We start from the raw sequence: 14,933 nt of genomic DNA, 5'->3' as shown, positions 1-14,933 counted from the left end.
AAAGCAGTCAAGCCCGATTCTTGGAAGGAACGAGCCTTCCTAATACCCCCAAGGCTGGGCATGGGGGTAGGCGAGCCGTGGAGGGCGGGATGTGGGTGGTCCCCGCGCGGAGTTCTTCGCCTTCTGGGAAGCACCGTGGCCACTAGAGGGCGTCGCGGGGGCCAGGGAGGTGCTCCCGGCAGCTCCTGAGCCCTGTTTAAGGTGGGCGCTCCAGCAAAATAAGTGCTGGCTCTGGTTTCTTCCTTTCACCCTGACAGTTGCCCCAGTCTGTCCCGGTCTGTGTGAGCCTACAGAGGACCTTGTTTGGTCTTTGCGAATTTTTGCTTCAGTCCTAAATTTGTAGGCAGATATTGTTTATGAACAGAGCACTGGGGAGGAATTCCTTCGGTGATTTTGATCTGTCCTCAAACTTCTCTGAAGATAAATATATCTCATTATAAAATTTGGAGAGGGCGAGGGTTTCAGAGACACAGGTGTGAGTTCCAGCATTGTGCCAATAACTAACTGACTCTGCCTTCATTCATTCATCCAACTCTTATTGAGTACCTACTGTTTGCCTAACACTGTGCTAGTTACTATAGGCGATACTGAGATGAATAAGATGTGGCTCGTCCCCTTGAGAAGTTCCTAGTCCATCTGAGTCCTGGGCAAGGAGACAGGACGATAGCTGTGTGGGGTAAAGGATGCAAGGGGACACATAGTTGGGTAATCAAGAAAGGCGCACCTGGAGGAGGAGCTGCTTGGTAAGTGGGGGAAGAGGAAAGGAAGTCAGAGGGAAGAGCCAATACCAGGGTCAGAGACAAGGTCAGACTCTGGGAGCCCCAGCAGTTCCGGATCGCTGGACCGTGGCATGCCAAGGTGGAGGGCTGGGACATAAAGACTGAAGGTAAGCAGGGTTGGGTGAAAATCTTGGAGGAGAGAGTCCTTGTCTTCCTTGTTTTTGATTGTGCTTTTGGCTGGCTGGGGAGGACAGACAGGAGCATCCTGAGATGGTGAGCAGGAAGGCAAAGCTGGTGGAAGTGGTTGCAGCCAGGAAAGAAGAGGGGGAGCCAAGATTGCCAGGAAATGGGAGCTGGGCTGCTGTGGGAGAGGTTAAGTAGACCAGAGCTGGTACCGACCCAGTGAGCGGGAGGGAACAGTCATGGCCCAGCTTCAGTTGCTATTAGTGCCCTTCTCCACCCCCAGATCAAGGCAGGAGATGTGCATGGAGCTTTGAGGTTATTGAGTTAAGGAGTATCAAGCAGAGATGTATGGTAAATGTGTGAGTCTGGTGCTCCAGAGAAAGGATGGGGCTATGGGATACATTTGAGGAGGCCACCATTCTGTCCACAGCAATGGGGGCATGGATCTCTCACAGGGAGAGTGGGGAGTGAGACAAAGGCTTTGGACAGAAACTCAGAAAGAAGAAGCATAAGAATAGAGCCCAGGATGAGGGCTGAAGGTTTCAAGGAGCAGAGGCAGTGGTCAGAGTTGAGTTTTGAAAAGATCGCTGTGGCTAAAGAGTATACAATTAAATGGAGATGAAGAAACCTCAGGCTTGGAACAGCTGTCCAGGTGGAAGAACAGAATCCACAGGAAGAGAGAGGCCCCTCACCGGGTTCCCCTGGGGCTTCGGGGAAATTAAAAGCCAAGTATCCAAGCCAGACACATGAGGATCGTCTCATAATATCCTCTCTTTGAAGAGCAGACGTGGCACCTGGTCTTCTCTTGTTTTAAAACTATTTTAATTAATTGCCAACACTTACTTGCTTAAATTATTTGTTTATTTTTTTAAGAGAGAGATTGAGAGTACATGAAGCGGGGGAGGGCAAGAAAAGAAATTTTTTTTTTTTTTTTAGAAGAGAGAGAATCTTAAGCAGGCTCCATGCCCAGTGCAGCCTGACTGTGGGGCTCCATCCCATGACCCTGAGATCATGTCCTGAGTGGAAATCAAGAGTCAGATGCTTATCTGTCTGAGCCACCCAGGTGCCCCAGTAGTTCCGCACAGCAACAGCAGAAGAAGTAGCCACTACTCTCTTTCAGTGGACCACACATTCTTCCTTTTGTTGCTTCTTAGTTGCCACTCCCCCTCCTGCTGAGCTACCATTTCCTTACACTCTGCCTGCTCCACTCATTTCCATCGCCTGTTACGTGTGATTTCTCTAGAATTTTCGGGCATGCAGGTGTCTTCATGTGAGGGATGGGCCAAAGTGCCTTTGTGAAACGATACTCCCAGATAACTGTTTATTTTTTTGTGCACACCTCTCAGAGTAGTGCCTTCTAATCTGATCTACAGGTTCTTCAGAAGTGTTTAATAATTATATTTGATGTATTTTAACCACCTTAGCTCTAGAATACTAATTTTTTAAAAATTCACACATTCACTCCAATGTGTTATCAACCAAATTTTAAGTCAAGCACAAAATATTATTGCTTGTGCCAGTAGATTGCATTGTTTTGACAAGGCCGCGGAAATAATCTTTATTTATTTTTTCAGAAATAATCTTTAGTAATTGCTATCTAACCGATGAGTAGCTTGATGGTGCAAGACTAGTGGCTTAAAAACGCCACCATCAGGGCGCCTGGGTGGCTCAGTGGGTTAAAGCCTCTGCCTTTGGCTCCCGTCATGATCCCAGGGTGCTGGGATCGAGCCCCGCATCAAGGTCTCTGTTCAGCAGGAAGCCTGCTTCCCTTCCTCTCTCTCTGCCTGCCTCTCTGCCTACTTGTGATCTCTGTCAAATAAATTAATTAAAAAAAATCACCACCATCTGTCTCTAATCTTTGTCAAGCCTTTCTCAGTACTGACTATTGAAGTAGATTGGCTCTTGAAGCTGGTAGCCATCACAATTACCATTTCAAATCAGACATATCAAAATCCAGGAGGGGCACCTGGGTGACTCAGTTGGTTCTGCATCTGCCTTAGGCTCAGGTCACAATCCTGGGGTCCTGGGATGGAGCCCTACCTAGGCCTCCCTGCTCAATGGGGTGCCGTCTTCTCCCTCTCCCTTTGCCCTTCCCTCCCACTTGTGTTCACTCTCGCTAGTGCTGTCTCTCTCTCTCTCAAATGAGTAAATAAAATCTTTATTTAAAAAAGATAAAGAAAAACCAAGAACCTGTTGCTATGGGGGCGAAGAACTAGACGCCTAGAAGGCAAGAATGGGAAGCTCTTTTTTCTATGGAACACTTTCACTATATATCTTTTTTTTTTTTTAAGTATTTATTTATTTATTTGAGAGAGAAAAAGAGAGAGAGAAAGAAAGAGAGGGCACATCCCCGAAGAGAGGGAAAAGGGGAGGGGACTCACCACAGGGATCCTGACCTGAGCCGCAGCACTTATCGCACTGAGCTACCCAGGCGTCCTTCATTATAAATCTTTTCGCGCTTCTTTTATTTATTTTTAAAGATTTTATTTATTCGACAAACAGAGATCACAAGTAGGCAGAGAGGCAGAAGCAGGCTCTCTGCAGAGCACAAAGCCCAACGCGGGGCTCGATCCCAGGACACTGGGATCATGACCTGAGCCGAAGGCAGAGGCCTTAACCCACTGAGCCACCCAGGCACCCCTCGCGCTTCTTTTAAACAACATGCAGTATTAACTATTCCAGATGTAAAACGAAAATTATCATTGTTCAATTTTATTATGAACGAGTGATTACTTAGGGATTCATTATGATAATAAAGCATTTCTGTGAGGATTTCTTTTGAAGACGGATTCTGCTTTTTAAAAAACGCTGAAACTCATTTTCTTAAGACATCCTCTTTTGCCTTTCTCCTATCCCCGCAGCTTTGGCGGGCAGACGGGCGGGGAACGATGCAAAGAGACCGCCGAAGCAGCAGGTGGTGCTGCGAGCACCATGAGCTCCTGCCCGCAGAACCCTTTCTCTGAGCAATGGCGGGTGATAATGGGGTCCTCTTTCTGGGGGTGGCTATCCTCAAGCCTGATCGCAGGTGCCCAAGAGGGTCCGCGCCCCGGCGGGAATGTTGGACCTCGAGGAAAGTCAGAGAAAGCATGGAGCTCTCCGTGCACCCTTTCGCGAGGGCCGGGGTAACAGTGACGGCGCAGAAAACCGCAGGCCGGGGCCGGAGAATTTGCACCGAGCGACAGGCGGGGCGGCGGGCAGCCCCGGGGCGGGCGGGGTCCTGGAAGAGGAGCGAGCCGGCGGCCTGAGGAGGCTACTGACTGAGCACCGCACCGGGGGAGCCAGGAGGCGCGGCGGAGCGGACGGGCCCGGAGCTGACAGATAGACAGCGCAGCCGGGACGGCGAGCGAGCGGGCAGGCGCGTGCGGGACGCAGCCATGATCACTTCAGCTGGTGAGTGCGACCGCTCCCGGCGCCGAAAGGGAGGAGCCGCCACGCCGGCTTTTAGCTGAGTCAGGGCCGGTGACTGGGCACCTCCCGGCAGAGCGCCGGCCTGCGCGGCCCCTCGCTGCCCACGGCCCACCCCCCGTTCTGGGGGCTGGAGGTCTGGGCCCGGCCTCTCAGGGCCCGGCGATGACCTCCGGCTCGGGGGGATCGCGCGGGCTGGAGCGCCTGGGCATCCCTCCCCAGTCACACCCCCGTGCCCGGACCGGAGGGGCTTCTTGGGCCCTTTCCGATCCCCACCGCCGGGCAGGGGGCGTCCTCACTTCTGTCCCTCCCGAAGGTGGCCCTGGGGCCGTCGGATTCCAGCTCTTCCCTCGCATCTGGTTAGGATGGGCTGACCCCCGGTGCGGTCGGCGGGTAGGGCAGCCTAACTACTACAGAAGGGCTCCAGCCCCGGCCCCGGCTCCATTCTCCTTGGAGTCAAATCGGAAATTACATTTGAGGCGGGTTGTTTGTGGGGCTGTTCCACGAGTATTCAGTTCAGGCGCCCAGAAAACTTTTGTGTCCGGTGAAGACAGCACTTGAAGGCTGCATTATAATGATCATGTGTCTGTAGTTGGGAGGCTAGGGGCTCAGTACGTGTTCTGCATTGAAGAATGAATTCATGGATGTGCGGAGCGGTTTTCTTACATTTAATCATTGCATATGTAGATCCGGACGATGACATTGGAGATGAGATAAGCTTCAAGGATCCAGTGGAGAATTGTTAAGCCCCCATCTCCCCCAAAGATTGATTTGCATATAGGTGTCCACGGCCTTGGTGTTTTGTTTTGTTTTTTGTTTTTTGTTTTGCTTGCCTTCTCACACACCTTTTTCTCGTCCTGTTTATCTACGCTTGTCCCACAAGTATTTTGTTGTAAACAGACTTGCTTGGACTAACTTGTACTTGTACAGCGCTCAAACCCATGTATTTGTGAGGGTTGCTGAAAGGAATTAGACCCTAGAGATATAAAGCTATTTTCAAAGATTTCAAGAGGTGTCACCTCTACCTGGAATTAGACTTCTGTCCCCCGGGGGGTACAAATGAGATGAATTTTAGTTCAAATAGGAAAGAGTTTTTCCAGTCACAGCTCTCTAAAGGTAAAATGAGGGTGAAGTTTCTTACCATTTGTAAATGTAGAGCTCCTTCTGTTTAACATCTGTCCATTGCCACAGCTCTGTATTAGCCCAGACCACCTTTATCTTTTGCCTGGGTTTCTGTAACGGCCTCAAGATTTTGTTTTTTCCACTGTTATCTTCATACAGTCCATTCTAATTGTTGTAGTCAGAGTAATTTTTTTCAAACTTTAATCACATGTCATTTTTTTTTTTTTTTGCTTAACATTTTTAGGAATGTCCATTGTGTTTAGAATAAAACCCAGACTTTTAACCAAAGACTTATATCATTGGATTCCCCCTTTGTCTTATACTACTGTCTTCCTCACTCACTATAACCTATTCATACTGGCCTTCTTTCTGTTCCTTGAATATGTCAGTTTCTCTCCCAACCTCAGGACCATTGCACATTCTGTTTCCTCTTTCTAGACTCTTTTTCCTCAAGTTTTCCCTTAGCTTCTCAATCTTTAGTCCCAATTCCAATATTAGTTTTTCCTGATCATTCTTTTAAAATATGCTGCCTGCCTCTCTTCCCCTTAGCTGTCCCCTTCCTTCACCACAGCCCTGCGATTACTTTGTTTACTTACCTGATTACTGTCTCTTTGTAGACACAAGTTTGGGCAGCAGACTTGTTTTCATGATTCTTAGAGCACTGTCAAGCAGATAGAAGTTCAGAAGTATATTTAGAACGAAGGAATCAACTAATGAAATCAATAAATTAATCCCTAGAGTATTTTAAGGAGAGCCTGAAAAAATACTTAGTGGGAATATGATAGAATTTAAACCTGTTGGGAGTGGCAAGAATAATGATCTTTAAGATACTATTCTGAGATGCTCTGGTGATAGAGTATATTTGTGGTGAGTGTGTATTTTTTACATTTACTGGATTACTTACCAGCCTTTGCCCAAAACATTTTGTCACCTTGTTTCCTGTTCTGTGGCTCACAGTGGCTTAGGATCTGTCCCAGGTGCTAAACAAGCTAGCCTCACAGTTTTGGTATGGATTCATCAGCTAATTCTTTCGTTTATTCTCTAGTCATTTGCTAGATACTAAGAACATAGTGGTGAATAAGAGGTGAACACATACTGGTTTTCAAAAGATTTGTCAGCAGAAGGGAGTGGAGAGAGAGAGATCGGTGGTTGCAGGAGAGAGATGTGAGATGAGTGGTGTTTTGTGGGTTTGTAACATAATATAGGCACATAAAGGGAAATTATGCTAAAAAGCTTTAAGATAGTAATCCCCCTCTCATTTCCTCTTCCTTATCCTTGGAGAAAGCGATTTTCAACTTATAACTGGAACGTACCTCTGTATTTATGAATAACATCCAAATGTTACTATAAATGATTGAACAAGTTTACATAATGTCTGCTTTCTTTTTATTATGGCAGAAGAGATTTTTATAGCATCCCAGACTTTTCACATTCCTTGTATACCTTCCTCTCCCGCCATCCAAAGGAAAGTTCTGTTTTGTTTTTAAGATGGGAAATAATATGGAGTGTAGAGTATTTATTTGATTTAGTTGTGTTCCATGAACAAAGACAGTATTTCTAAGCCAGGACAACCATGTAACAAATTAGCCATAAGTGATACCAAACAGGAGAGTGTAAGAAATTCATCACCTCTTTTGGTAAAAGCAATTCAGATACATGATTGATTGATGATAGGCAGTGGGTAGCATTTTTAGTATGTTGATGAAGTGTTCTGCTGTTTATAATCTGTTCCACATTTAAAGCATTATTCTCTGTCATCTGTTCCATTTTACTAGTTCACCAAACGCTCAACCACCCATTACATTTTTTTTTTTAAGATTTTATTTATTTATTTGACAGAGAGAGATCACAAGCAGGTAGAGAGGCAGGCAGAGAGAGAGGAGGAAGCAGGCTCTCCGTTGAGCAGAGAGCCTGATGCTGGGCTCCATCCCAGGACCTTGAGGTCATGACCTGAGCTGAAGGCAGCAGCCCAACCCACTGAGCCACCCAGGCACACACACCCCCCACCCCCCGCCCCCTGTTACATTTTTTAATCTGTCTTCTCTGCATTCTGTCAGTTTAGCCTCTCTTTTCTGGACTAGAGTACCAGACTAGAGTACCAAGAAGTTCTTTCTGTCTACTCTTATACTTTTAGAATAGTAGTATGCCCTAGCCAACACCATGGTGTACTTTTGTTGGCTAAATGTATCCTTTGCTGTATGGCTCTCTCAAGACTGCTGGAGCTACTTGGCAAACCTACACTTACCATTTAAAAATGGCTACATCTTGGGGCACCTGGGTGGCTCAGCAAAAGAACCATAGTGTCTGCCTTTGGCTCAGGTCATGGTCCCAGGGTCCTGAGATCAAGCCCCATATGGGGCTCTCTGCTCACCTGAAAGCCTGCTTCTCCCTCTTCCATTCTCCCGGCTTATGTTCCTTCTCTCACTTTGTCTCTCTCTGTCAAATAAATAAATAAGATCTTTTTTAAAAATGGTTACATCTCCTAAGTAAATTTGTTGTGATGCTTTTTAATCAAGTCACAGTTTCTTTTATCTTTTTTTCGAAAATATTTTATTTAGTTATTTGACGCAGAGAGAGAGAGAGCAAGCTTAAGAAGCGGGAGTGGAGGGCAGAGGGAGAGGGAGAAGCAGGCTCCCACCAAGCAAGGAGCCTAGAGTGGGACTTGATCCCGGGACCCGAGCTAAAGGCAGCTGCTTAACCAACTGAGCCACTCAGGTGCCCCTCAACTCACAGTTTGAATTCAGTGTTGCAGAATGACTTTAAGATCTATATGGAAAACATGTATCTCAGAGCTACAGTTTAGTTTTCTTTGTTTTTTTGTGGTGTTTGTTTCTTTGTGGTTTAAGGACGTAATTTCCCTTATATTTTTCCCAAAAATCCCTTCGGTATATGACCAGGTGTATTCTTTTCAGTATCCTTCACTTTCCAACATCTGCTAACACCTCAAGGTCATGTGGGGAACACTGTGCTTGGATAATTGGAAGTCAGAACAAGATAGCTCATCATTTAACATACCTTCTAGGTTACTTTTGATATAAAAGTGGTGCCTTAATATAGGCATATTGAAATAATTGATATATTTTACTCTGTGGAGTTGATGACTATACCTTTTTTTGTAAATAATTTTATAACTCTTGATTCATTTTGTGTGAATAAGTTTTTTCTAAAACTGTCTAGGAAAGTTTTGATTAGTACGCTAAGCCAAAGATTCTCCAACTGTAATATCAGTATCACAAGGAAAATTTGTGGCCCATCCCCACGATTTATAATTCAGTAGATCTAGGATGGGACCAAGAATTTGCATTTTTAACAAGTTCCCAGGAAATGCTAATTCTGTGGGTTCAAGGACTGCACTTTGAAAACCACTGAATTTGGTAAATGTGATTTTGGTGGTGTCATGAGGGTTTGATAACACAGTTCTTAAACTTTGAAATAGGAACATTTACAATTTTATTTATTTATTTAAGATTTTTTTTTATTTTACAGAGAGAGACACAGTGAGAGAGAAAATATAAGCAGGAGGAGTGAGAAAGGGAGAAGCAGGCTTCTCACCAAGCAGGGAGCCTGATGTGGGGCTCAATTCATGGGATCATGACCTGAGCCGAAGGCAGATGCTTAGTGACTCAGCTGCCCAGGCACCCCATAAACATTTACAATTTTAAAGAATAATCATTCTTCTAGTGAAGTCACTTCTTAAAAAATACTTACTTTTTCCAATTATGGTATATTTTTGACTAAGCAGTATCTTTTATCTTAGCGTATGTTTTATAATTATGATATATCTTTTATCTTACAGCTGGAATTATTTCTCTTCTGGATGAGGAAGAACCACAGCTTAAGGTATGAGTTGAAGAAAAATTAACTGGGGTTAATTTGAGTGCTGTGAAACTTTGAATTGAGCCATATTTGTGTATTTTCCATATAGCCGTCTTACCCAGTCTGTAGCCATTCAAATTTAGTCCCCCACCCCAGAACAGTATTTTGGCAATATGCTATTGGCAATATGCTATTGCCAAAATAGCATATTGGTTTTCCCTAGAGTTTAACAAAGCTAAGGTAAATAATTCTCATTATGGCACCAGTACACTCCCCACCCACCCTTGTTTCTTTATCAAAGGAAAGCACAAAAAAATTGTTTATTCTGTGTCACATATTTTTAAATTATTTGTATTTGCCTAAAATGGCACATATTTAAAGTGGCTCTACACACCTGAATTTACTTATATCCAGTAATTAATTTTATATATACAGAGAAGAAAGATGCTTATTATGGTAAGGAATGAACTATGGCTAGTCTAATGTTTTATGATTAAAAACAGAAAGGAAGGGACGCCTGGGTGGCTCAGTCGGTTAAGCAGCTGCCTTCGGCTCAGGTCATGATCCTAGCGTCCTGGGATCGAGTCCCACATCTGGCTCCTTGCTCAGCAGGGAGCCTGCTTCTCCCTCTGCCTCTGCCTGCCATTCTGTCTGCCTGTGCTCGCTCTCTCTCCCTCTCTCTGATAAATAAATAAAATCTTTAAAAAAACAAACAAACAAACAAACAAAACAGAAAGGAAATCTATAAACCCAAGAGAAAACACAAGTCAGTACATTTTTGTATTTGTCATAGATTAAAAATTTTAGTAAATATGATTGAGAATTTGGCCATTGATTTGTCAGAACCTTTTTTTTTTTTTGTAAAAAATTGTATTTTATTTTTATCTTCTACAGGAATTTGCACTACACAAGTTGAATGCAGTAGTCAATGACTTCTGGGCAGAAATTTCTGAGTCTGTAGATAAAATGTAAGAAATTATTTTATTTCTGTAAATTGGATTAAAGTAGATCAACTAATTATCTGTGGATGTGGGTCATGTGGCTTATTAATTCACTTAGAAATGTGCTGCTATTAAATATATTTAAATTTAGGATTTTTAAAGGAAAACCAGTTTGAGCTAGGCTTATACTTCCTAATTTCTTTCAGAGAAGTTTTGTATGAAGATGAAGGTTTCCGGAGTCGGCAGTTTGCGGCCTTAGTGGCATCTAAAGTATTTTATCACCTTGGGGCTTTTGAGGAATCTCTGAATTATGCACTTGGAGCTGGTGACCTCTTCAATGTCAATGACAACTCTGAATACGTGGAAACTATTATAGGTAATTATTTTCTATCTGGTAAAGCTTTATTTTGGCTTTTTTCTTGCTGTAGTGCATATAACATTTTTTTCCTGAATTACTTCTTGCTGTTGCCAAATTTAATTTTAATTGGAAGTTCATGGACCTATAATCTTATGCAAGCTGAGTTTTTAAATCTGCCTTCCAATTTTGTGATTTTTTTTTTTTTGGCATAATGAACAGTAACATTAGTAAGTTATAGTCAAGACACCTCAAAAAACATTTTAAGAATGAATCTAAGAAATTAATCAGAAGTAGCCTAATCACATAAAGGTACTTATCTTAGCCTAATCAGCATAAAGGTAGTTATTATTACTCCAATGAGCATTCTGTTCTATAAAAAAATTAGATTATTATGAGTAACAAACTAAAGGGCAGCAATTTGTAGAGCTGTTTCTAATACTGGAAATCATTATTGACTACCTCCATTTGCCAGGCACTGTGCCACTCATTCTTCATGGCATGGGTTATTTTACAGCTGTCCCATAAGGAAGGTGCTTTCCCTGTTTTACAAATGAAAAAACTCGGGTTTCGAGATGATAGAGACACCATTAAATAGGAGAGTCAGAATTTAAAACTCCGGCTTATTTCAAAATCCATATTGTTTCTACTAGCAACCATCATTTTTTCCTTTGTTTCTTCATTTTTGAAGTGGAGAATAGCATACTGGCAAGACTTTGGGCTCTCTATCTTGTAAATTAAACTATAACTAAGTAATGTTTTATTCAAAGATTTGTAGCTTTAAAAAATGTTTGAAAACTCCTGATCTAGTAGGTGAAAGAACAGACTATATACCCATCAGACAAGTCTGTAGGAGTTTCAGGCTTTTGGTCATAGTTATGGAGAGCCCAAGGGTATGTCTCTCAGTGGTGTGCAATGGAGATCTTTTTTTAATTGCTGATTTAGAAGAGGTCTGCATTATTCACCTGAACCCTTAGAAAGAAAACTTTGATATCCTCTTTCAGAAATTGGAAAGTGCTGCACAAACTGGTCCGAAGGGATACTTTGAGATGTTTCTGATGTTCTAACTAGAATTCTGCATTTATGATTTTAAAGTTTTTGCCATGGTGGTGTGAAAATGTTGCATGTAACTTACTGCTGTTGGGGGCTCATTGAATTGGAGTTTTCATCTGTAAATCTTATGGAAAGAACGAGTGGTTTTAAAGAATAGACCATAACATTTGAAACATGGAACACTTTCTCTATATCAAGTTAGAAATGGGGAGTTAAATACACTTAACCTCTCTTCTCTTGTTTCAAGGGTTTTTTTGCTGAGTACTGATAATGTTTTCTACAATAATATGCATTGCTACTCTTTTCCAGATCACGTTTTAAACAGGGCTGTTGGTCTATAAGGTACTATAATGTGGTAGATGCCTTCCCACTCTCTAAATGCTATGTATCATGTTAGCTTGTAGAAGGCAATTGTTGATAAATAGACCAGTTCTGTTTGCTTTTCTTTGTGTGGCAGTGGGGTTCACCCTTCTAGTTTTGTAGGGACTTTTAGAATGGATTATTTTGGGGGCACCTAGGTGGTCCAGTCGGTTGAGTGTCCCAACTCTTGGTTTTGGCTCAGGTCTTGATCTCAGGGTTGAGGGATCAAACCTAGGCGCAGAGCCTGCTTGAGAATCTTTCTCCCTCTCCCCCTCTTCCCCTTCACCCGTGCATGCACTTGTGCTTTCTTGCGCACTCTCAAATAAATAAATAAAATATTTAATCAGGAATGGATTGTTTTGACCATCAGTGAAATTTGTGAGGAGATCCACAAAATAGAATTTGAGAAAGACTTCCTAGAATCTTAATGAATATTATATATCCAGAAAATTCAAGGCTAGTAAATTTTCTTTCTGTTCTAAAAAGAGTTCAGCTGGGAATGAGACTAGATTCTGGGATATAGTTATGATATAAACTTGGTAAGTGAAAGCATGAATCTCATTTGAAACCTAGGAGGTATTTTTTTTTCCCTTCAGTTACAATTTAAGGAAAATTCTCCAACTGTTGTAATTCTGAGGTTCTTTTCTGGTAGAGTAGGTGTAATGTTTCCTCACTTAACTACGTTTGGTTTAAAACGTTCTATTAGGGCCTGCTAAAGATTTTCTGCAACCTGGATTGTTTAAGATCTGCCTTGTGACTGCCACCTTGTCCTTATTAACTGTATGTAAACCTTCATAGTTCTGTCTGGATGGCCTCTGAATGTGATATATTCCACTTTGTAAAAGGATTCTGTTTTTCCCAAAATACAGATCCATTTAATTTGGGCCATCTAGTGGACCAGTAATTCTTTATGCTAATTCAAATCATTTGTTTCCCAGGGCTGTAGTTTTGACTAATTAATTTTGTCCGTGTACCCTTTCTTTTTGAAAGGGACAGTAACAAGTCAATGAGTTATAAGGAGTATAACTATTTTAGGTCATTCACTTGGGTAACTGTCTTCCTTATGAGGGTGGAAGAAGGCTTAGGGAAATTCCCTTTATTGGTTATTCCTAATAAGTTTAAAGTGTGATTGTAAAGTAGTGTGAATTGTAAACAAACTTAAATATTTCTCAACAACTATCCTATTGGCCCCCTTCAGTATGTTGCCCTGTCTGCTGCATTCAGTCAAATCATTGTGTAATATGAAAGCCAAAGCCTGCATGTAGATAATATCGCTGCGTGAATTTTAAGACTGGCAGTGTCAGTGGGGGTGGGGGGCTGCGAGTGGGGATTGCATAGATTTTACCTACCTTACTTTGCAACAGTATTTCAACAAATTTGCTATAGTTGCTGGAAAGGTGTTTGGAAATCTTTGGAATTGCCTTTGGAATCTGTGATACATTTCAGGTCATTCACCAGTATTTTAGGAAGATGATTTAGACAGGGCCTCTACTGTCTTAAGCTATTAGTTAGTTTCACTAATTTGAGGAAGTCTAATAGTTTATTGTTCTGTGATAATTTTTATAATAGGTATTTTTAAATATCTTCAGTAATAGCAAGTATTTGTTTTTGAAAGTGAAAACAGTAGCTGTTTGTAGCCAACGCTGTCTAATAAGCAGTACAGTTGAGTAATATAATGGTCAAAATATAATACAAAGAAATGTTTTGAATACTGTCAGCCTTGTTGGGATTAGTTTGTAAACCCTCCAGTATAATTGTTACGAAGGGAATAGTACTAATTTGAATGTATAACATCTAGAGTTAAAAATTTTTTTAATTTGCATATTACTCTGTAGTTAGCTCATAAATTTTTATGATTAAAAAATGTAGGCATTTGTCTTTTCTAGTAGTTTAGCCCTGTTAATAAAATGATTCGTTACTTTGTTTTCCTCATAGCAAAATGCATTGATCACTACACCAAGCAGTGTGTGGAAAATGCAGATTTGCCTGAAGGTGAAAAAAAGCCAATTGACCAGAGATTGGAAGGCATTGTAAATAAAATGTTCCAGCGATGTCTAGACGATCACAAGTATAAGCAGGCTATTGGTATTGCTCTGGAGACACGAAGACTGGATGTCTTTGAGAAGACTATATTGGAGTCGGTAGGTAGATGATGTGATTTTAGAGATTGTTATTGATGGGGAATTGGCAAGGCAAGTCATTAAAACTAAAAACCATGGGTAGTGAAGAGAAAATCTTAGGAATAATAAAGTGCTCTTTTGCCAGATATTTTCTTTTCATGTTTATGTATGAACCTTGGCTATCTTTTGTGGTCATCAAGTACCTGCTTTTATCTTACCACATTCATTACTTTGTAGTCGTACATGGGGAAGTTGTTTTAATTATCCTGCCCTTTTTAAGAAGCCTATACTGATAAACTGTTAGAATGCTATTTTATATTTTTAGTTTAGTTTTATGGCTAAAACTACAGACTAGATTCTTGGTTTGGGGTGTTTTCTAATAATTATGATAGTTGTAGTAAATCAGTGTAAGGAGATGGTCAGTAAGGTGCAAGACTGAGTTAAATGGACATTTGAGCTTAACACCCACTTGGTCTGCCTCGCCGCCTGTCTGTCTCCATGAGCTGGCTCTCTGCACTGCAGCCTTGCCTCGGTTCCTAGATGTACCCTGCTCCATTCCCCTTAACAGAAGTATTGCCTCTGCCAGAAATACCCTTTCTTTTCTTTATCTGCTTTATTCCTGTTCAAGATTGAGAGTTCAGCTTAACAGTCACTGGTTTACAGATCCATTGATTCCCAGCCCGATATCCTTCTTTACCCCTACTACCAAGACTAGATCCAAATCTTCTGTTAATCTCTTGGAGCCTTGTGTTTTTTCATAGGGTTTAACAGTATGGTGATTAATTAATTGTGTTACTTGTTAGTTAATATCTGTGTTCAGCAGCAGTGACAAGATTTAAATGAGTAAATGACCTAATGT

General features: G+C 41.9%; 1 protein-coding gene across 1 annotated transcript in view; it reads left to right on the top strand.

The window, feature by feature from the left end:
- PSMD1 (proteasome 26S subunit, non-ATPase 1) overlaps positions 1 to 14,933 on the top strand; it is an 89,243-nt gene continuing 74,310 nt past the window's right edge. Inside the window, exons 1-6 of the mRNA XM_082690749.1 lie at positions 1 to 886; positions 3,764 to 4,292; positions 9,226 to 9,269; positions 10,140 to 10,213; positions 10,393 to 10,562; positions 13,890 to 14,095. Of these exons, the coding sequence (XP_082546875.1) occupies positions 4,277 to 4,292; positions 9,226 to 9,269; positions 10,140 to 10,213; positions 10,393 to 10,562; positions 13,890 to 14,095 (510 nt within the window). The 5' untranslated portion in view covers positions 1 to 886; positions 3,764 to 4,276. The remainder of the gene's footprint in view (positions 887 to 3,763; positions 4,293 to 9,225; positions 9,270 to 10,139; positions 10,214 to 10,392; positions 10,563 to 13,889; positions 14,096 to 14,933) is intronic.

This window comes from Mustela nivalis (assembly GCF_964662115.1).
Source record: "Mustela nivalis genome assembly, chromosome: 11".
Lineage (NCBI taxonomy): Eukaryota > Metazoa > Chordata > Mammalia > Carnivora > Mustelidae > Mustela > Mustela nivalis.
This window is presented reverse-complemented; position numbering and strand designations above follow the sequence as displayed.